The sequence below is a fragment of the Ovis canadensis genome, chromosome 4, assembly GCF_042477335.2.
Source record: "Ovis canadensis isolate MfBH-ARS-UI-01 breed Bighorn chromosome 4, ARS-UI_OviCan_v2, whole genome shotgun sequence".
NCBI lineage: Eukaryota > Metazoa > Chordata > Mammalia > Artiodactyla > Bovidae > Ovis > Ovis canadensis.
This window is the reverse complement of record NC_091248.1, coordinates 93,807,858-93,830,044: the sequence shown is the minus strand read 5'-3', so window position 1 is coordinate 93,830,044 and position 22,187 is coordinate 93,807,858. Positions and strand designations below refer to the sequence as shown.

Genomic DNA, 22,187 nt, shown 5'->3' with positions numbered 1-22,187 from the left:
CTTCCATTTAAGGAAAAAGAACACTGCCACCATCCAAATCCATCCAATACAAGATTTCTCAACAACTTGCTTACACTGTCACACAAATCTGTCTCCACATACTGCTTTCATAATACTCATTTATGACCATTTCTCATATCTAGTGAAATTCCAGCACTCCTTAGTGACTCATTAGGAGTGGTATTACTTTAATATGCAGCCTCATTTCACTAAAGATTTTAGACAGTGGAAAAAAATGCATGTAAAAAGTTGAAAATGCTAACTAAATAAAAACACAGTCAGAGAACAGTTTAGCTCAGGGGTCCCCAACCTCTGATCTAATGTCTGATATCTGAGGTGCAGCTGATGTAATGAAAACAGAAATAAAATGCACAATTTATTTAATGCACTTGAATCATCCTGAAATCATCCCCCGCCTCCAGCCCTGGTACATGGAAAAATCGTCTTCCACGAAATCATCCCTGGTGCCAAAAGGTAAGGGACCGCTGCTCTAGAGAGTCAAGATGAAGAGAAAGCACAATAGAAGACATGCAAGCCACAGATCTCAGAGTTAGTATAGCAGAGCAACATATCTAAATCTGAGTTTCCCGGTAGCCAAAGGGAAAAAGGAAAGAGTCAGACCCATGATATTTCTTTTGCAAGAAGTCAAGTGCACACCTTATCTTAGTGTATATCATGGTCTTGTGTTCTGCGTGTACAGATGGCTAAACATTTTGGGAAAGCACATATTGCAGGTGAAATGAACCAGCAATTCTAAAACTGCTACCAGAGCCTGCCGGTCTGGGTTTTGAGGATCCAACAGGAGAACAAACACAGTGAGGATCAGTTCAGAACCAGTCCTGGCTCCAACATCACACACACGTACACTGCCCACTGCAGCCTGACCTCACTAATTCTGAGCTGATTCCAGTTCTCTCAGTGGGAATATTCAGCTTTTCCATTTTTCACCAGCACTCCACCCCAAGGACTTGCTCTCTGATGGACAGCCTATCTTCCCACTTCTGACACAGCTCTCTGCTGCAGGCAGCCCTGCCAGTAATGAGCCTTTTCAACGTGCATCTCAGGGGCCCTACAAGGGGTGGACCACCACTCCCAGGCTCTGAGCAGACGAACTGCCTTATCCTCATCTCTCCAAACTGGGGTAAAGGCGTTTTTCCCTGACACTACAGCTCATTACACGATCTTCAGGGATGCATGACTTAAAAAGGAACACACTGACATTTACTTCATGTGAGGTGGGCAGTGTGTGTTTAAAGTTTTGAAATCTCCTCGCCTCCCTCATCTCAACGAGATCTGACTTGTAAAACTGTTTGCAGACTGTGGGTGGCTTCTATCCAGCACAGGTGCATCCTCAGAGTTCACTATGCCCATCTCTTCAACACGACCAGTTTCCACCACGAAGACTAGATTTAATAGAGCATCAACTTAACACCTTTATATCCTCCTAAAACCTGGGACAGGTAAAAAATAACTTTTTCACTTTAAAAACAAGATAAGTGTATATAATATTAATGTTTTTCTGAGTTAATGATTTCTTTGTGGTGGCATTAAAATGGACCATGTTAAAAATAAATTAAAAGCACAGTGTATTAGTCAGTGGCCTTAAAATAGACTTAACATGCAAATAAGAAACAACTAAAGATAAAAGACACATATGAGAACATATATACATGTAGATGTCAGGAGAAACATTTTCCTGTGTACCAAGTCTAAAGTTATGGACACTCGATTTAACATATAATTTGATGATGTCATCCATTTTAATTGTATATTATGATGTTAGCCAGAGTTGAACTAGGTAATTTAAATTTCTACTAAACCACCATATTAGTTGCTTTTATAAAATCTGTTTGAATGAATAAAAAAAACATAAACTAGAGGCAACTTTTCTCAGGAAATGAATGGCCGGCTCTTTCAGCGAGAAGGATAAGACTTTTAAATGACTCTTTGGCTGGAACGTCAGTTGCCTTTGGGAAGCTGTACTATTTAATTTTTGTACATTATTCCATCCAATAAGTCACAACGATCATGCCTAGTTTTTATCGAGGTAAGGCTTTACCCAGATCTTAGAGTTCAATTCCATTATTTTCAAGCTTCTTAGATTTGTAAAACCATAAAGAGAATGTAAGACATTCCAAAAGCTAAAAGCGACAAAAAAAAAAAAAAATTAAAGAAGGATTCAGTAGCCTCAAAAAAGATCCTAAATGGAAAAGGTCAGTCCATGAGCCACACTTTCCCTGTGTGTGAGTATCTTCTTTAGGGTGACAGCCCCATGTAGAGGACAGGTAAAGAAACTGCAACCATGCAAGGGTCTTTCCGAAAAGGGAAGCCAGCTTGCTAGGTGTTTTTAGTTCATTCTCTCACGTCATTCCTGTTACCACCCTAAAAGGTTGCCATGCATCCTCCATTTTAAAGACAAGGAAACCAGAGTTCAGTGCGTGTCCAAGGTCAGACTGTCAGAAGCTGATAGAGCAGGGACTGGACCCTAAGTTTCTTTTTGCAGTAGAAACCTTTGGCTGTAGAACAAAAATGCAAAATATTTATCACTTCTAGTTCAAGATGGCAGGCTGGGAAAACACTTTTCTCCCCTATCCCTCTGAAGACCTCTTTGACATAAAAACATGGAAGTAGATGTTGGGATGATGATAGAACATGAACAAATGGTAATAAAATGTACTGAGTACACACTTTGTGTGGGGCACCTCTCGCCACCATACCACACACACCCGCACACGACTTGGAGAAGAAACAGCAGCTGGATAATTAGAATACCTAATACTTACTAAGCCCATCTGCTATCAGCCAGCATGGGAGCATGTGTATGTGTGTGTTAGCTGCTCAGCTGTGTCCAATTCTTTGCGACCCCACAGACTGTAGCCCACCAGGCTGCTTTGTCCATGGGACGCTCCAGGCAAGAATACTGGAATGGGTAGCTGTTCCCTTCATCAGAGGATTTCCTGACCCAGGGATCAAACCTGAGTCTCCTGCATTGTACGCAGACTCTACCATCTGAGCCGCCAAGAAAGGTAGGAGCTTTATTTATTCAGTAATTCAATCCACAAAACAAGTCTGTGAAGCAGGTGCTGTTCTCATCCCCATTCCCAAGATGAGAAAACTGAGGCTCAGAAAGGCAGAGGGATTTTCCCAGGATGACACTGCTGCAAGCGGCACAGCCAGGGTTAAACACAGGTAGTCTGACATTAGAACCCATACTCTCAACACCGCCAATAAAATGAATAAAACCAGGACAAGAAATTTCAATGACTTCCCACAAGATGCAAAGAGGATAACACTCAAATCATAACTGAGGCTTGTAGAGAAGTCTAGGTTATTCTTTAAGGGAGCAAAGATAAATGTGGTGGCCAGTCCAGCCAAGAAGACTTTGGCCAGAGACATCTTTACATGGAACAAGGTGTCCAGCTGGTGCCTGTCTGTTGCCCCACACACATCAGTACAGGTGGCTGGCAAGTTGCGGCCTCCATCCCCGAGGTTTTAACATGAACACTCACACACACTCAGGATCACTAGGCTTATGAAGAGCTGGAAGGGTATAAACGAGAATGACCAAAATAAACAAGAACAACTAACCCTGCAGGAAACTTCCGGAGAGTTTTGAGAAATCATTACGTACAAAAGAGCAAGATGCTGAAAAAAGAGAGCCATGAAAGGATCTTTTTAAAGAGCCCTTAGAAATTAAACAGTGCGGGAGACCCCGGGTTCAATCCCTGGGTCGGGAAGATCTCCTGGAGAAAGGAATGGCAACCCACTCCAGTATTCTTGCCTGGAAAATCCCATGGACGGAGGAGCCTGGTAGGCTACAGTCCACGGGGTTCACAAAGAGTGGACACGACTGAGCAATTTCACTTTCTTTCACTTTAGAAATTAAAAGTGCAATGGCCAAAATGAAACTATCACCAAAAGCACTGAAAAGTGAATTCAAGGAAATTTCCCGGAACACAGAAGTGAAAGTGAACAGATGGAGAATGTGAGAGAAAAAATTAGAGACACAGAGACATAACCCAGGAGGTCAGGCATTCAACTAGGTAGGATAACAGAAGAGATAAAGGATGCATCTTCAAATTGGAATGATCCACCAAGTGAGAAGCAGAACGAATGAAAATTTAGCTTAATTTAATTGAAAATACCTATATCTAGGGACACTCTTTCGGACGACTAAGTTTCCAAAGTTTCCAGAGAGGAAAAATAAGCCATTTACAAAGGAATACAAATCAAACAGGCATCAGACTTCTCATCTACAACTTTGGGTGTTAACAGATTTTTAAAGTTAGAATTCTAGCTAAAAGATTAAACAAAAGCAAAGGCAGAATAAAGATATTTCATATAGGCAAGAACTCAGAAAGTATGTCTGTCCTCTGCTCTTGGGAAGTTACTTGAGGTACCCCAGTAAAATAAAAGAATAAACTTATAAGGACCAAGTTGTCAGACCCAGGAAACAGTGGTTCTAACCCAGATGACTGTGAAGGGATGTCCTGATACACCTGGTCCAGATTAACTGGGAGAACGAAGTGCCCGGGAAAGCTAAGTATTCCATCTCCAGGGCAATAGATACGGTTGAGAGGCTGGGGAGAAACGTAAAGATAGTATAAAGGCAATACCAGAGGAAAAGCTAAAGCAACTACAAAAAAGCAACATACTAGTACGCACGCTATTAAATCAGGGTAAGAACAGACAAGCCACTTGTTCTTACCTCTAGACACATCACCGTCAAGATCCACAAAGAAGTTAGTGATGGGGACTTCCCTGCTGGTCCAGTGGTTGACTCCATGCTCCCGATGCAGGGAACGCGGGTTCAATCCCTGGTCAAGGAACTAAATCCTGCATGTCATATTAAGAGCCCACATACAGCAACAAGTGCTGCAACTAAGACCCGCCATAGCCAAATACATTTTTGAAAAAGAAGAAGTTAGTGAAGGAATTCCCTGGAGGTCCAGTGGTTAAGGACTCCATGCTTTCACTGTCCAGGGTCTAGGACCAATCCCTGGTCAGAGAACTAAGACCCTGCAAGCTATGAGGCCAAAAAAATAAAATAATATAAAAATGGACTTTAAAAAAAGAAGTGAGATCCTAGTATTTATGGAAAGAAATAGAAGAGCATTTCTATAGCTCTGAGGTTGCTGCTGCTAGAGATGCTTTATTGATTTTCAATTTTTAAAGTCAAGCTATGGATAAAAACATAGCAGATAAGGTGCTGATTGTAAGATACATGGAGATATTAACAACTTGGACACTATGATAGGAAAGTTTGGATTCAGGAGATTTCAGGGGAGGGGGAGGGGGGAACCTTAATATCCTCATCTTTTGAAATGGAAAATCAAGTTACTATGAAAACTTGATGAAGAAAAGAAACAGAGGTTTAAGACAGTCTCTAAAGTTACAAAAAAAAAATCACAGCAGACAAAACAAAATTAACTATAATATCGATATTGAAAGGAAAGGAAGCCCAGTGTTAGCAAATTAAAGGTAAACTCTCTTATTGGAGAGTTAATAGACCATACTGAGTACAATATATCAAGATTTGATATATCAGGATCTAAAGGTATTAGCACATACTGCAGCTGTAATCGTCTATCAAAAGAATTAAAACAGAAATATCAAAAACTATCTTTGGGTCTAAGGTTGGAGCAGGAAGGATGGAGCAATATTAGCTTTGCATCCTAAGCTCTGATGAACACTATAATTTGTAGAAGTGAGCATGTGCTATAAATATGATTTTAATAAAAATGTAATAAAATGTTAAATTATAAAGAGAACTTCAAGCTTCTTTCTGGATCTTTTCTAGGGATAATAACAAACCAACACTGGAGTAATCAAACAATCCCCAAACATGAAAAAAATGTTCAGCTTTTACAAATCATGTTTTCTTTTCCCCCGTTTCATTTTTACAAGTAAGTTTCAAGGAGAGGCCTTTGCTGGTACCTGACTCAGCTTTCCCAGTTTGGAATATCACTCTGAACTCGAGTGGCCTGGAAGCCCGTAGCTCCACAAGTTGCATCCCATTTTGGCATCCTCAGGACATCAGCTCTATCTGTTCAACTAAATCAGACATCCTTTGACAGAGATGAACCAATATTCCCAGGGTGATTTTGTAAAACATTTAACTGAGAGCAAAACAAGACCTTAAGAAGTATTTAAGATAAAATGAGCCCTAATGAAGATAAGAATGTTTACTTACCACCTACCACCCTATCAAGAATCAGTATACAGCTATAGCAAACAAAATCATGGCTACCAAAGGGGAAAGGGGAGGGACAAATCAGGAACTTGGGACTGACAGATACACACGGCTGCTGCTGCTGCTGCTGCTGCTGCTGCTGCTAAGTCGCTTCAGTCGTGTCCGACTCTGTGTGACCCCATAGACAGCAGCCCACCAGGGTCCCCCGTCCCTGGGATTCTGCAGGCAAGAACACTAGAGTGGGTTGCCATTTCCTTCTCCAATGCATGAAAGTGAAAAGTGAAAGTGAAGTCGCTCAGTCGCGTCCGACTCTTCGCGACCCCATGGACTGCAGGCTACCACACTACTACATGTAAAACAGATGAACAACAAGGACCTACTGTAGAGCACAGGGAACTCTGTTCAATATCTGTCATGACCTATAATGGAAAAGAATTTGAAAAAGAATATACATATATAAGTGAAACATTTTGCTGTATACCTGAAACACTGTAAATAAAACTATACTTCATTTAAAAAAAAAGATCAAAAAAAGAATCAATTGCTTTGCATATCACCATATCCCACTGTTATCATCCCCAAGGCCAAAAGCCTTTCCTTCAACTTCAGAACACAAAAAGGCCACCTTTAGGATTAATTTCTAGAAGAAAAAAACTTTTTAGGAATGTTGAAAGAATGAAATTCTTTAAAAATGCAAATCAAGTAAAAAATACACATATAATATCTAAGCCATCAGACTACAGGGGGGGGGAGGGGGGGGAAGAAAATGAAGCTCCAACTTCTCTGAATCTTTATTTCTAACATGGCTGTTTGCAAAACAAGGTTGGCATTCAAATAAAGCAGGTACTCTGGAAGAACTATCTTACCTTGGTCTCAGGTATTATTGGCTATACAGGACAAGTAAGGATAGGACGTACTGCTGATGCCTCTGAGGTCACTAACTCCGAAACCTATCATAGGGTACAACCTGTGGAGTCTCTAGCCAGTCTGCACCCAGGTCTCACTCCCAAACTCACCAAGTCCCTGCCAACCATGGGTGTTGGAACTCTCATGACAGGAAGACCCATGTTTCCACATGACATCATTCTGTAGGGTCTCAACTTTTCTCCAAGGAGGGGCCAGTCAGAGCCCTAATATCAAGCTCTGTTTAACAGAGCTTCTAATTGGAATCTTCATATTTGAGACGGAAGGCGAGAACAAAAAAATCCATGCCTTAGAGTCACGCTCACCTAGTGACTCATTAAGACAGAGACACTTCAGAAAATCTGAGCATTAATAGCAGGAGACTAGCATCAAAGGAGCAAGGCTTTGCTGCTACCAAAACGAACAGATTTTTAAAGAATATCCTATTGGAGCAGATTTCTAAAAAGGAACTATAAGGCCAGTCTCCCAACTCTTTCTCTGTGGAGGGGGGTGGGTTGTGCTGACCACTCCGCCTCTACCATTGCTGGGATATTTTACAGTCTGGGGAAACATGGCCATCAAAATGAAATATTAAGTTCAAGTAACCAAGCATGAAACAGACTCATGTTTTAAAATAATCTAGTACCAATGACCCGAAACCGCACTTGAACTTTTCATGCCTTGGACTCATTTCCTTGTTCCTTTGAAGCATTAGATGATGGAGAAGAGACGGAAGGAGAATTTTAGGCAGCCTCGATGGTATACAAAAATGCCAACTGAAACTTTTGCCTATGGGACTTCCCTGGTGGTCCAGTGGTTAAGATTCCGTGCTAGAGTCGCAGGTTCAATCCCTGGTCAGGGAAATAGGTTCCAGGAAAAAAAGAAAAAAAAGAATTAAAACTTCTGCCCACCCTAGCTCAGAGGGCATGCCTCTAAAACCCTAGACAATCTATGTTTCATGAGCTTATTAGGCTTTAAGGGCAAGAACTGTGTGCCAGACGAGAGCCGCTGAGGACGCTCAGGTTCTATCAGTCACGTGGAAGGTGTGGTGACATCAACAGCGACAAACCCCATCTGTGCACTTCCTTGGGGACCGTGACCATGCACACATCACTGGAGGGCCCTGGAAAGATTATTAGAGAGAAAACCAACTCCCTGGCTTGGCTGAAATATTAGCCAGGGTCACGATCAACTTACGTGAAATCTGTCCCCCACCAAAAGTTGAAAATTCATGGGAGCATTTCAGATTGCAGTTCAGAACTCCTCATAAATTAATGAAAGTCAGACATGAAAGTTAATAACAGCTGGAACGGATCAAGCGGAAAGAAAATGCAGCATCGGCATATGCGTTATGTGAATTTCTCAGAGTCCATAAATTTGATATTTGGAAGGAAGAAGGGAAATGTTAATTAGGAGAAATTTCATACTGGATTTAAATTTGCCATGGAGTCAGAGCTCTATTGTAAAACCCCACTGGAATCAGAAATCTCCCTCCCCAGACCGGGGTCGTGCCTTTCATCCTGTTATTTTATACTTGTTGATAGGGGACTTAATTGTTTTCATCTGTTGTTTCAAGCGATCTCTCCCCAAAATATAAAATCAAGAGCCAGGGTCATATTTTGTGTTTCTACTGTGTGTGGTGCTAAGTTAATGTTGGGGAATCAATAAAAATATCTAAGTCATCCCTCTGCCTTCTCTAAACGCCTTAGAGCAATTTTCCATAATTTTTAGACTGTTCTGGTTATAAAGATCTCAGGGGATCAAAGTCACTCTTGAAAGACTCCACCTTCACTTTTTTTATTCTCCTGGTACAGAGGAAGCTTTGTTACAACCTGTATCTTTATTATCTGATCCTGACACATCTCAGGTGAGATCGAGTCCCCTAAACTGTAACTCTATGAAGATAGGATCTGATACTCACATCAGTCTTTACAGCAAATATCAGTCCTGCCTGCGGGTCCCTGAGAGAAAGGGATCTCCCTGGTCTTCTCCTTGACTGTCTTCATGGATTTGCTTCTGTGTTTACCTTCCTTCGCATCTATTTCCTTATTTGAATGTCCCTGTGTCTTTTTAGCCTGCACAGGCTGTTATTCGCATTCAGTCCTTTTCATCTTTCCTCATAAATCATTCCTCCAGCTCCTTCATCATGCTTAACTGCTTCTCCCTAGGATTCTTTCTGTTTCTCTGAGACACCAAGACCAGGAGACAAGGAACTGCCCATATTAGTGGGACAACAAGATGTCTTCCTGTGAAAAGACTGTGGTTCTCTTTCTCTCCCTCTCTGACATAAACTTTCCAAGTATACTTATAGATAAAAGGATGCCCTCTCCCTGTCACTTCCTCCCCTGGCTGGGCAGGCTGGCCCAGTGCCCTGGTGTCACACAAGACAGGTGAGGGCCCAGTGGCCTCTATGCAGTGGGGGGAGCTGTCCCCAGACAGGCCTAGATGGGGCGAGACACTGCATCATACTGGTGACACGTGAAAGCCCAGTTACTTACAAAGGCTACTCTTTGGAATGGAGAGTTCATGTAATGAATCCATTGTGGATCCAAGAGACAAGCCTGTGGCCCAAGTCCCTGTAGGTCTGGAGGAAACAGGGATATGGTAAGGAGACAGAGCTTAACAAGTAGGAGACAGAGCTTAACAAGTGCACGTGGGGCCGTCCTCTCTGACTCCCAAACCCTAGGCCTAGAAGCCCAGACTCAAACTGGCCCTGGGAGCAAGCCACACAATCACTCCAGACCTCAGCCTCAGTTAATTCAGCTGCCAGATGGGTTTGTGGGAAAAAAGAAATGCGATCATGTAACAGGGGTCTGGAGCCCAGTGGCTAGCACACGATAAATACTTCATGTGAGCACCAGTGTTTCCCCATACACTTATTCCTCCAAAACAGAGACACAGAGAGGACCGGGAGGCCTCCCCACACTTAGGTCATAGGTAACTTCCAATCTTTGGGGAAGTCTAAGCTGTAAAGCAATTTCTCATTTTCTCCCACACAGCCACCTGCAGAAATACGGCAAGGACAGAGGTAGCACTAAGCATACCTGTGCTAGGATCCAACAGTACAGGCCTGGAGACCCACGTGGCAGGCAGCCTGCCCTCTCAAGACCCTCCAATCCCTAGCCAGTCCCCGCTGGCAACACCAGCACCCAGTTCTGGAAGAATCCCTGAGCTCCCAGCTGAGCCAGCCTACATAGGTCTTGGTGCACACCTGGACTGCCATCTTCAAGTCTCAGCAGTTACAGGGCATGAGCTAAGGATTTGCGCTCTGGAGCCCAACTCTGTGAATCCCAATCTTGTTTCAACCACTTTGAGCCAGGTAAAAACTGACTTCGCCTTCCTGGACCTCAGTCTCCTCATCTGTTCATGGAGAAAATCACAATGAACTCCCATGAAGTTGTTGCTGGGATTTCATTAATTACATGAATTCAAGCAAAGCCTGTACCATACTATGTGTTACAGAGGGAGGGCTCAACTTCTGCCGGCTATGGTTTCTATTTGGGGTGGGGGATGGGCAGCATGTAGGATCTCAGTTTCCCACTAAGGATCAAACTCGCACCCCCTGCAGCGGGCTGCCAGGGAAGTTCCAACTATGGTTTCTAAAAAGGGGAACCAGTTCCCATTGGGCTACTGCAACACCTGTTGAGAGCTGCCTCCCAAATTCTGCACTCCACTCCTTCATGAGAGTCCCCACACACCAAAAAATGTGATATTCCTTGAGTAAAAAATCAAACCATGTCACTTCCTCCATTGGCTATCCATTGGCCTACAAGATCCCCCCAACTCATCTCCCTCACCTATTTCACTGCCTCACTAGTCCAGCACACTTGCCTTCTCTCTGCTCCTAGACGTGCCACAGGGAATCCACAAATTCCACTCTTAAAGTGAAATGCTCTCCCCTTGGACCTTCCCAAGGTTGAACTCCTTTTTGTCACTTGAGCGTCAACTGCAAAAACATTGCCCAGAAGGGCCTTCCCTGTTCTGCCCGCCCCTTCCAAGGTACGATTCTCCACCCCCACTCTCACCCCAGCACACCATCTGCCTTAGTGGACTCAGAGCACCAGCTGTGCTGTCTCATTCTTGATGTCCCTCCCCCCATGTTTGGTGTGTTTCTCCTCTGACTAGAATGTGGGCTCCACGAAGGCCTGCACATGACTGGTTTTGGCAAACACTGCCCCCTCAGGACCTAGACAGTGTCTGACTGACGACAGACTCTCAAAAAGATGCAAGGAATTTTTGAAATGCAAATGAAGATCATACATCATGTACCCAATGGAGTAAGATTTGAATCACATCACACCAGGGTTCTGATCAGAATAGTCGGGGACACTGGAGGCACTCAGGTGCCTCCAACTGCTCATCAACTGTCTCTCTATATCATCAATTTGGGGAATATGAAAGGCACAAATTATGCTTGAAACATCATTAAAGATAAAACATGAAGGCTACATAAAAATGCATTTCATAGCATTATGTGCTGTGTAATATATATCCTATATGTTAAATATGAAATAAACTGCACATTTGATCAGAAGAGTCAATCTATACGGTCAGATTCTTTGAAGTAAGCTGGAATCACAGACGCTGGTGGAGGGGGAAGGGAGGTGATGACGTTCCTTATTTAAAGGGGAAAAACAGGAATGGGGAAGGAAATCTGAAATCTCATCAAATTCAAATGCAGGTTTATTTCATGAAAGCCAACAGAAAAAAGAGTTGATGCCTGTTTCCCAGGATGCTTCGTGCACACTTCTCTGCTCCTCTCTAAACCAGGAGACAGGCTCCCCTTTGATCCCACTCACAAGTGAGGAGCATAATCAGGATGTAGATTTGGGTCCCCCCAGTGGATGAGTAAATAACCAGCTTCTTAGAGTGAGCTTCCTCTGACCTACACAATGCCCACTGATTAGCCCTGCAGCCCCCCACAGAGAGGACGCATGAGTAACCCCCACCCCTCCACCTCCCCAGTCACCCTTCGCCCCCCTACCCCACCATCTCCCTTAAGACTCTTTCTGTCCAGGCTGGATTGCAGGCTTATCCCACTTCTGGAAGTCTTTGTTCTCATTTTCTCCCAGTGGCATTAGCTACTGGATTTCCCAGATGAATTTCACTTTGTTATTCCTGGGCCCTCTCCCAACCTCGCCTTGGGCCCTTTGCACAATACCTCTGGCCCCACTGATGTCAGAGGATTTGAGTTTTTCAATAAAGTAAAACTCCAGGTTTTTAAATTTTTTATTGTGGATCTTATATTCTGAAGTTAAAACATGTCTTGATACAGAGCATTCTTAATTCACTGGCAATGAAGTTGCACTTATTTCCCAGTGTTTGGGATTTGTACTTTGAGACCAAGATGCTGTGATTATGAGGGTTATCTAATACAGAAAAGCTGGAGAACAAGTAGATATGATTTTGTTGTCTTCAAAAGAAAATTTAACACACGGCACTGGGGAAGCAGTAGCGTGTCCTTGAGGACAGGACGAGGAGTCAGCCAAAGAAGTCAGGAGGGTCTGAGGATGAAATTGCACACAGGCAAATCAGAAGGAGGAAGTGAATTAAACCCGGGACAAATTCTGGGCTGGTGATGGGAAACATAGTTACCCAAAGATCTGCTTAAATACGCAGAAGCCATGAAATAAGTCTTAGGGCTTGCCCTGGCCTCATGCCGCAGATCAGCTTCTAGGAAGCCTGCGGGCTTGCACTTCTACAGCCTGTCTCCTGCCACTCTGACGTGAGCTCCAATCCCCAGGTCCCTAGTTCTCAGGTCCTCAGGAGCGTCAGGTTTTCCTTTGGCCTCTACGCCTTTGCAAATGTCTCTCTACCTCTACCATAAGTATTTATTCAGGTATAACTTTCTCCAGGAAGCCTTCCCAACTCATCAAGTCTGGGTGAGGTATGTGTGTGTTTTCTACTCCTCAGGGACTCTGCATCTATCTTTTATGATACATCCTTTATACCGACTTTCGGCAAGGGCTTATCCTCTTGGTCTATTGTCCCACTGGCCTAAAGCTCCACGGAAGCAACGACCTTGTTCTTTCTGTCCAACACAGGTGAGCACTTAAGAGACATTTGGTAAGCATGATTAACTAGCAAATGACTGACAGGTGAACCAAAAACACAAACAGCTAAATGAGTCCAGAACTTTCTTCATTTCGTTCTAACAGCAAGAAACTCATCAAAAACTTAGGCTGATAAAAAGCCAGGAGACACCCCCATCCCCGCCCACAAAGAAGGGACGATATTAGGAAAATGAAAACAATGCGTTTTAGGAGACAAAAAGTATGGACCCACATGTAAAAGCTCAAAGGACTGAAAGCTGGATACTTTTCAAAGAGTTCCACAAGAATCTAAACTCTATCAGAACGCAAGAAGGACAGAGCCATAAAATGCCAGATCGGCAACCCCATACTAAAGCAAACTGTGCAAGGCACAAAGAAAAACCCAGCCCTTTTACTAAGTGAGATGAAGATACAGCACAAATTTATAGGTACAAGATCAAGAAAGCTAAAGCAGAGCAGGAGATGCAGCTTTCAAGAGACATCAAAGGTAACATTCTTTAATTATACAAGAAAAAGGAGGAGGGGGCCAAGGATAATGTTGCCTCTGTTAGAAAATGGGCTACGAAGCTGTGAGCAGATGGCTATGAAATGGCAGGAGTTGCTGTGTTTCTCATGCTTTCCCTCAACGAAGGAGGGAGCGACAGAGGAGGAAAAGAAACTATAAGCAACTAAGAATACTGCCACTTGTGCTGGGTGTTGGGTGGGTAGGCAAATTAGAAAAGGAACAGAATTCCATGGAATATTTAAACAATTGGATTCATGATCCCAATCAATTTGTCAATGGAGGATCCCATTACCAGGAATTACACACATACTTCCACACTAATAAGTTGGAAAGATGTTACTAAAACCGTGAATTGCCTTAGAGGTTACTGAAGATAAGAGGGATCACTGAAATTTATTAAAGGGAAAAACAAAGACCATGCTCACCTTAACCACAGGAAGAATACCTACCTGTTTGATTTTTAGATGAACTTCAAAATACACAGGAGATCTCCTATGCAAATCCCATGGTGTTTAAAATGAATTGGTCCTCATCCAACTCTGAGTAAAGTGTCAATTTCCTCCAAAGAACCACAATGTACGATGTCTGAGCATCCTGGCAGTTCTAAATGTGCTGCAGGTATGCGGAAGCAAATACTCTTGATGTTTTGCAAATGAACAACTTATAAATGAATTAATGTGTCATAAACACTTTAAACCTTGCCTATGTTCAGAGAACGGAGAAGGCAATGGCACCCCACTCCAGTACTCTTGCCTGGAAAATCCCATGGACGGAGGAGCCTGGAAGGCTGCAGTCCATGGGGTCGCTGAGGGTAGGACACCACTAAGTGACTTCACTTTCACTTTTCACTTTCACGCATTAGAGAAGGAAATGGCAACCCACTCCAGTATTCTTGCCTGGAGAATCCCTGGGACGGGGGAGCCTGGTGGGCTGCCATCTATGGGATTGCACAGAGTCGGACACGACTGAAACGACTTAGCAGCAGCAGCATGTTCAGAGAGGATGGGGGGGGGGGGTGGGTAGTACGTTTGAATCAGAGGTTGACTATAGTGAGTAAATTATAAAATGGAAGCAGAAGCTTCCATTTCTTCTGTTTGCTGAGGAGCTACCTCTGACCAGCAAGCTCTGGATCAACTTCATCTCCAGTGTTGACAGGCCAAGCAATGAACAGCTCACCCCTTCTCTGCATTAACAAGCCCTCTCGGTCCTGCCTAGGAACTCCGGTGGATAGAAGAACAAAGCACTTCCCCAGACATCACCTTATTCTAAAGAAGATCAGACCAACATACACGGACAACCCAAGCTGCAATGTGTTTCAGGGTCTTACATGGACTAGGGGTGCGGGGTAGGAAGAGATCTTTGTGAGATGGGACTCAAGGAATCCTTTCAAAGGAAGTGCATCATTAGACTGAAGACTGCATAGCACTTGAAGGTGAGGAGAACAGGCAAGAATTATTCTAGGAGGACAATAGCCTGAGCAGGGCGGCCTGAGCAGTGGGCCAAGGGAGCCAGACTTGCCTGCAGGGGGCACTGTTAGGGCAACAGAGAGAGAGAGGGCCAGGCCAGAACAGTGAGCCAACTGGTTCTCTCTAGAGCACGGTCTGCCTTTGCCTCTCCTTTCTATTCATTCCTCTCCTAGAGGAATGGGCTTCAAGCTTCTCCCTGGCCCCCTCTAATAAGTGTGTCCCTTAAATTCAACGGATAAAATCAACAGCTCTTTCTCCAAAGGTCACAGTGCTTCTCTTCCCATCGAGTTCCAGTCTCTCGCTGTTTCCCAAGACTCAAGAGTAGAGTCACAGTCATGTTAAAGATTCAGTGCGGAGTAGAATCTGGAGCCTCCTAAAAATGATTCCAAAATTTCCACCACTTTCTGCAGGGTTGCTTGCAGTGTAGCTCTATTTTAAAAAAAAGTCTGTGGACATGGGCTCACTACTTCTGGTCTTAAAACATTTACCTCCAAGCTACTGAAAGAAACCTTGGATCATTACACTGAATTTCTAAGAGAAGGACAGGGATAAGCAGAGAGCTTTTCTTAAGCTCATAAATAAGTTTTGCAAAGCTTCCTAGACTTATCTGCATCTTCCCACTCCAGGTCCTCCCATGATTCAAGTCGACTAGCTCAAGATGCAAGACAGTCAGCAAAGCCCCCAGACTAGGACCCAACATCAGGCTTTCTGGTGAAACCCTTCAGTTTTGGGGGGGTTGGGGAGGGAGGGAGGAACAATCACAACACTCCTGATTGGTTTCCCAACTGTTCTCCAAAGATGGAAACGACAGCCTGGATGAAAACAGAACTGTGCACCCGGGGAGCTGTCACTGTCTCTGCAGTTTGGTCAACACCAAACTGTTCATTTGTGCCTCGTAGGCATCTTTGTCTTTCACAGCCTCCAGATGACACTCCCAGAGTAAAAGAAATGTGAGCAGGTGCGTCTATTAAATATGTAAAATACACCTCTTCCCTTCTCCTCACTTAGAAGATGGATTTCTAAAGGGTGTGGAAAGTCACCTAACATAAAGACAGACAGGTAGAAAAAATATCTTCCGTGCCTTTTTTTTTTTAGCACACAAGAATGCAAGTGGGCTCGGCACATCAGCTTTCTGCAGAAGATAAATGCTAGCCAATTAAAAATTCAGTTTCTTTTCTTTAAGCTAATTCCTCAGGTTTTTGCTAATTAGCAACTAATAGTTCTGTCATCTGAGCTGGGAAACATAAGGAAGAATACCAGCGGTATGTTTTCAATCAAAGCATTTACATGGAGGAATGAATCATAGTTTCCAGGAGGAATAACTGCTTGGGAGCAGTTGGGGGCATAGAGAAAGCAGTCTTCACACAACTATAAAACTGGAAAAGAGACCTGAAATTTTAGAAAAGGGGGCATCTTTCTAAACCCTCCCCACCAGCAGGGGACCTGTATGACATGATGGTGATGCCAAGAAACTCCCCACCAAGAGCCCAGCAGGGATAGTTAGAAAACTGCACTCCACAGTCCAGAAGACAGTGCAACACATGTTTTCTGTAACAGGGAAGCGAATAAAAGTTAAGTGTCGGCCAGGGTACAGGAATGCTTTAACTATTATGTCACCTGCCTTGTCAGTTTATAAGAGAAGAAATGCACGGTGGTAAGTGAAAGCAGGGAGTGATGGTGGTTTGGCATATCTGCTGCAGATGAAGCAGGAGCAGAATAAAATCTTTGCTGAGAAATCTTTGGGCTGGAGATGGGGGTCGTCATCCTGACTCCAGGACAAGCAGGTCAGATTCCCCAAATCTGGTCCCTCCCATGCCCTGCCCAATCATAAAGCACGAGTGATCCCACAGCAGCCAGCCTGTCAGCACCACCCCAGGTCTGAGCCACGCGGCTGGAACATCTACTTTCTTGCCTTGATATACACCGCTTCCACAGCTACCCTTGGCGAGAGAAAGCCCCCGGTGCCCCCTGTGAGGATTTTATTCCAAACACATGTTGCAAATGTTTGAAGTGCCCGCTATCCTGGGGTTTTCTCTTTTTCATTTTTCTAAAAGTCAAACCCACAAAACCCAAAATACTTTGAATCCTGCCTAAGTGCAATTTGTGAAGATGCAACATTGCCTACCCAAGTATAACAGAGCCTTATGCAATAAAAATTTTACAGATGTCCTTCTGAGGGGAAAAATGATTTTCCTTTTTCCGGTCTTACAGGAAGCCTGCCCACACGTTAGAAATACAAAGTTAGTATATATAGAAGCACAAATTAGGCATCTTGGAATGTCTGCATTTTCCAACCACAGAGAAACGCAGGAATTACTGTGAGAGTTCACAAGCCCAGCTACACTGGATTAGAGAAATCTTTCCCTCCAAGGGTCTAGTGGGGCTGGCAGACGACTCAAGGGAAAAGGGAGTGACCTAAACAGATGTCTCTGAACCTTTAGCTACCATAGGTCCACGATCAGTTTGTGTGCTTGACAAGGCTGCCGACGGAGACAAGGTAAAGAAACTTGGCCAAACTTTTACATCTCATTTGAAAAAGAGGGCACTTTTCTCACACGCTAAAAGATTCTTAGAAGATGTGTCAATTTCAGCTTCCCATCTGTCATTTACCTGGATAATTTAAATCCATGTCAGGTAGGTATTATTACAAAGTACCTAAAAAAGCACTCATTATACTGGTAGAAGATTAAGTAATCCAACTGGATTCTAAAAAAATAGAGTCATGTCCTACTGACTTCTTGGAGCTTAGTTTAGGATACCTTTCCATCATTTACCATGAATACCTAAATACTATATCTTTCACTTTTCCACAGGCATTAAGCGTATTTATTATATAAAACACTTTCTGGTAGGAATTTTAAATGTTAAAACTACTCCAACTCATGCAAAAGGTTTAAAATTTCTCTGCTCCTCAAACAGGAAAAAATGACAGTCCATCCTTTAAGATTCAGCGAGAAAGACTTCTTCTGATTAGAAGACTGTGGCACCCCATGCTAACCTCACAATCTTTCCCTAAGAAAAGAATTTTTTTTTACAATTCACTCCATCTCTAATCTGTGTTTAGAGAAGACACTGACCTTGGGGAATCAGAAAGGCAGGTCTGACAGAGAAAGGCCAGTCTACACTGAACCAAACACAACTGCAATTCTGACAAGACACCTTGGTTTGAAGAGTGAACTTATCACATACAGATGGTGGTGGGGACGATGTTGCTGCTGCTCATGATGACGAAGATGGAACAGGAAGAAGAAGAAGAAGCAGGAGAAGGAAAATGAGGCCGAGAATAGAGAGAGTCCCCAATGATTCAGATGCATTCATCACGAGCCAGAGATTGTACAAAATATTGGTATTTTATTGGCACTGTCTCACTTAATTGTCACAAGGACACTGTGGGGCTGGCAGTCTCACAATACTCCCATTCAACAGCTGAGAAGAGATCCTTGGAGAGATCTTAGAGGACAAGCCCACTTGGCGACAGTCACAAGGTCAGTAGGTGGCAAGGCTGGAACATGAGTGCCCTGGTTGCTGAGCCAATCTCCAGGACTCCACATCCATATGATGGATGTAACGATAGCATTTATTCATGCCCAATTGAGTGAGTACCTTGGAATGGTGGGGCAGAAAAACATTTGCCATTTGGTGATAGACAGCTTACCTCACTTATAAATTACCCAATGATTTTATAGTGGTTTGAACAATACCATGGGAAAAGCTGAAGCACAACCAACCTATAGGTGCGATGCCTCTTCAACAGAGTGACAAGCAATGGTTCCAAGAGCCATCAAGAGTTTTCTAGCGCCCTGTGCTAGTTCATACTCCCACTGGAGGTTGGAGAAGGGGGTCACACACAAGGACCACCGAGGAGGGACAAGGGTCCCAGGTGTGCAGAGATCCCAGCCCCTCAAAGGATGAGGAGAGGACTCAATGGGCAATCCGTTAGAACAAATGGGCCGAGAGCAAGCTGCACGTTGAACAGCACAGAGAAAGTTAACGGTCATCTGCCTACTTCGCTCAGCTGTCCTGAGCAATTAACTATTCACTAATTAGTGGGCATCTGGAATGAAAAACAAAACATAAATATGAAACAGGGAAAGTTTGTGTTCCCATCCAAGGGCACAAACAATGCAGGACATGTGTGGCTGATAATCTAGACGTTATCCTTTTTCAAAAGTAAGCATACTCTCGGGGAATATTAATATAGGTAGGGAGTATGTAGAGTCCCTCATATTTTCTGCATGGATGAGATCTAATAGAGACCCATCCACAAAAATACATTGTAAAAAACTCAGACATGGGCTTGGAGAAAAACCCTACTGACAACTATTGTAAACTCTCATTCCAAAAATAAAGGAAAAATAAAACGAAATAAACCTCTAACAAGGAAAGAAGAGGAACGCACACACTATACATCCTCATTTCTGTAACTGTAGAAGGTAACAACTGTAGCCATAGGGCTGAGAAGCACTTTTTAAACAGAAAAGTTGCAGGGTTTTTGAAAAACTAACAAGAAGTCATCGAACCTTTTCCTCTATGCCTCTGACCACTTAAAAAAAACAAATTCTCCCTCCACTGAAAAAAAGTAATGTATCTTCCATCTTTACCAACAATATAATCTAGTGGGGAGGAGGGGGGAGCAGTTGCTGAGACTTAAGGTTGTGTGAAGCGCTTTGATCTGCGCCCTGATGAGGGAACATTCCCCTCTGCTTCAAGCCAACTAATGAAGGGATGAAATTAGCTTTTATCCTGGGCACTTTCTTGAACCAAAAAACATGCACTAATCAGCTGTCCTCACTCATCAGTCATCTGGCTAATGACCTTTTGCCTTAAAACACTAAAATTTCTGAATGATGTGGAAAAAGGAAAACACAAACCAGTCCCCCTCTGTGGCACACGATGGATCATCTGGAATTGGAGCCAGGAAGGTTAAATAGCAGGTCTGTATCCTAGCAAGGTGATAAATCTGTAATCAAGAGCTGCACGCTTGGGCATCTCAATATGAACTTCATTACTCCACCACCGAATTATATATTTTAACTAGAACCAGGCCGGAAACAATCTCAACCCTTATATAGTTTCCTTTGCATTCTGCAACCATCCCGTGGGTGTGTTCACCATCCTAGTTCATTTCTTAAACTTTCTGAGTGTAAGAAGAGGAGCTTACGAGGTCTCCAGCCTGCGAATTCCAGAAGAAAGTAGAATACACAGAAAAATCTTACACAGAAGGAATTTGGCCCTGGTTGGTTAAAAGAGGTTTGTTTGTTCCTCAACAATAAAGCAAATATATATATATATATATATATATATATAAACAAGGGGAATATCTGCCATTGAAGACATCTGCTAATGCCTCCCACTTTAATAACTCCCCCTCCTCCACCGATTTTCCTCCAGCAGGGTCTACTTGGGTGGAGAAAATCTGGTTTCAGTTCCCAGGAAAGGTCTGTGTCAATTAGCCACAGACGGACACCTTCCTGACAGCCGCCCCCCAGCCCCCGAGGTCCAAGTTGCTTAGAGACGGAAAGAAACGGTTTCCCTAAAAAGAAGGAACAGGATGTGGGAGAAGTTAAGAAGTAAACAGTAAATTAAATATTTGCATAAAATAGTGCAAGACAAGTAACTCTTTAAGCGCACATGCACACACACACAGCCTGCCGTGGCTCCTGTAGCAAGTGCCACAGGTTGGGGGCGACTTACGATAGTGAGGCTCCATGTAGCCATTCCTGGGGTCCATGGCAAACACAGCCCCGCGGTAGGGGACAGAGGGCTCGGCCAGGTGGGGCAGGGACCCATGGATCTCCTTCTTGATCAGCGAGGCCCTCTCGTCGCTGGATGTTGAAGGCTCCTCACTGATCTTGCTGAGCCCCGGGGCAATCTGTGGCTGCATAGTGACTGCGTTTCTTCTCTCTCTGTGATAGGTCTGTCCAGGACTTTCATCCTCTGAAGACAGAAGGGAAATGAAAACTCTGTGAGCACTTTGAGGAAACATTCAAAAACCATCATCAGTTGGGGCTCCCGGTCCACCCATCTCCCCGCCTCCAAAAGAAGCCTACTTCTCACTCTTGGCAACTGTGAAAGCTAGCCATGACTGGAGGGTCTCAAGCCAAAACTGTTTATGAATGAGGGTCCAAGATACAAATCGAAGGAGGAAGGGGAGCAGGAAATGAGCCTATTAAATTGAGATATCAGCAAATTCTCATCCCTGGCTTCCAGCCGAATCTGCCAGTGAGGTTTCCCATCAGGGACCTGCCAGTATCCCTGAAGGGCCTGAGGAGCTGGAGATTTTGCCAGACTAAGGCTGTGGATTGCCAGCTTCTCCTGGCCTGAGGAAGCCAGGCCTCCGGTGATCCAGGAGGCAAGGGACCCCTGTTGCTCAGAGGCGGACCTGTTAGAAGGCAAAACTTATCCTTGTGATTTTATTTTTAAGTCAGATGTGTGATCCACTGAGAGATGAAACAGTGCCAAGCATGGGACAGAAGACCCGCTGGTTCCGAGGGATAAAGATGGCAAATCATGAAAACCTATAGTGCCCCTTACAGGACACTTCCTGCTTCGGCCCACAGAACGGAGCTGAGAGCTAAGAGGAAAATGGGGATAGAATGTGGGTGTGGAGGGCGTCAGTTACACTGATCTACATCCACACTCTGGTGGGCTCCAGACATCGTTTCAAACATGTAAGAAACAGCTTGATGAAATTCAAGCTCCCTCATACTTCTGTTCCCTTTCGTCTGTAAGAACTTTCCATCAGTCCACTATGGTCCTCTGAAAATGTGATTGGATGGCCTTTCCGATAATAGCAGATCAAAGACCCGTGGCATAAAATCAAACCAAACTGGCAATCAAAACCCACAACAAGTGGACCAATTCATCTGTAAGAATCATATGCGCACTCTCAATTATGCCCACACAAGCTCTGTGTTTAATCCACAGACTGTGCTCTGGCAGATAAGTGCTGATGGAAACAAAGCTGTTAGGACACTGCTTAGACACTCCATTTGAAAGCTGTTTCTCATTCCTGATCCTAAAAACAAAACGAAAACAAAAAAACTATAAGTGCATATAAATAGTAA

At 43.7% G+C, this 22,187-nt stretch overlaps 1 protein-coding gene across 1 annotated transcript in view; it reads right to left on the bottom strand.

Annotated features, from left to right (window-relative positions):
• GLI3 (GLI family zinc finger 3) overlaps positions 1 to 22,187 on the bottom strand; it is a 312,480-nt gene that overhangs the window by 193,077 nt on the left and 97,216 nt on the right. Inside the window, exon 3 of the mRNA XM_069588234.1 lies at positions 20,815 to 21,057. Coding sequence (XP_069444335.1) covers positions 20,815 to 21,057 — 243 coding nt within the window. The remainder of the gene's footprint in view (positions 1 to 20,814; positions 21,058 to 22,187) is intronic.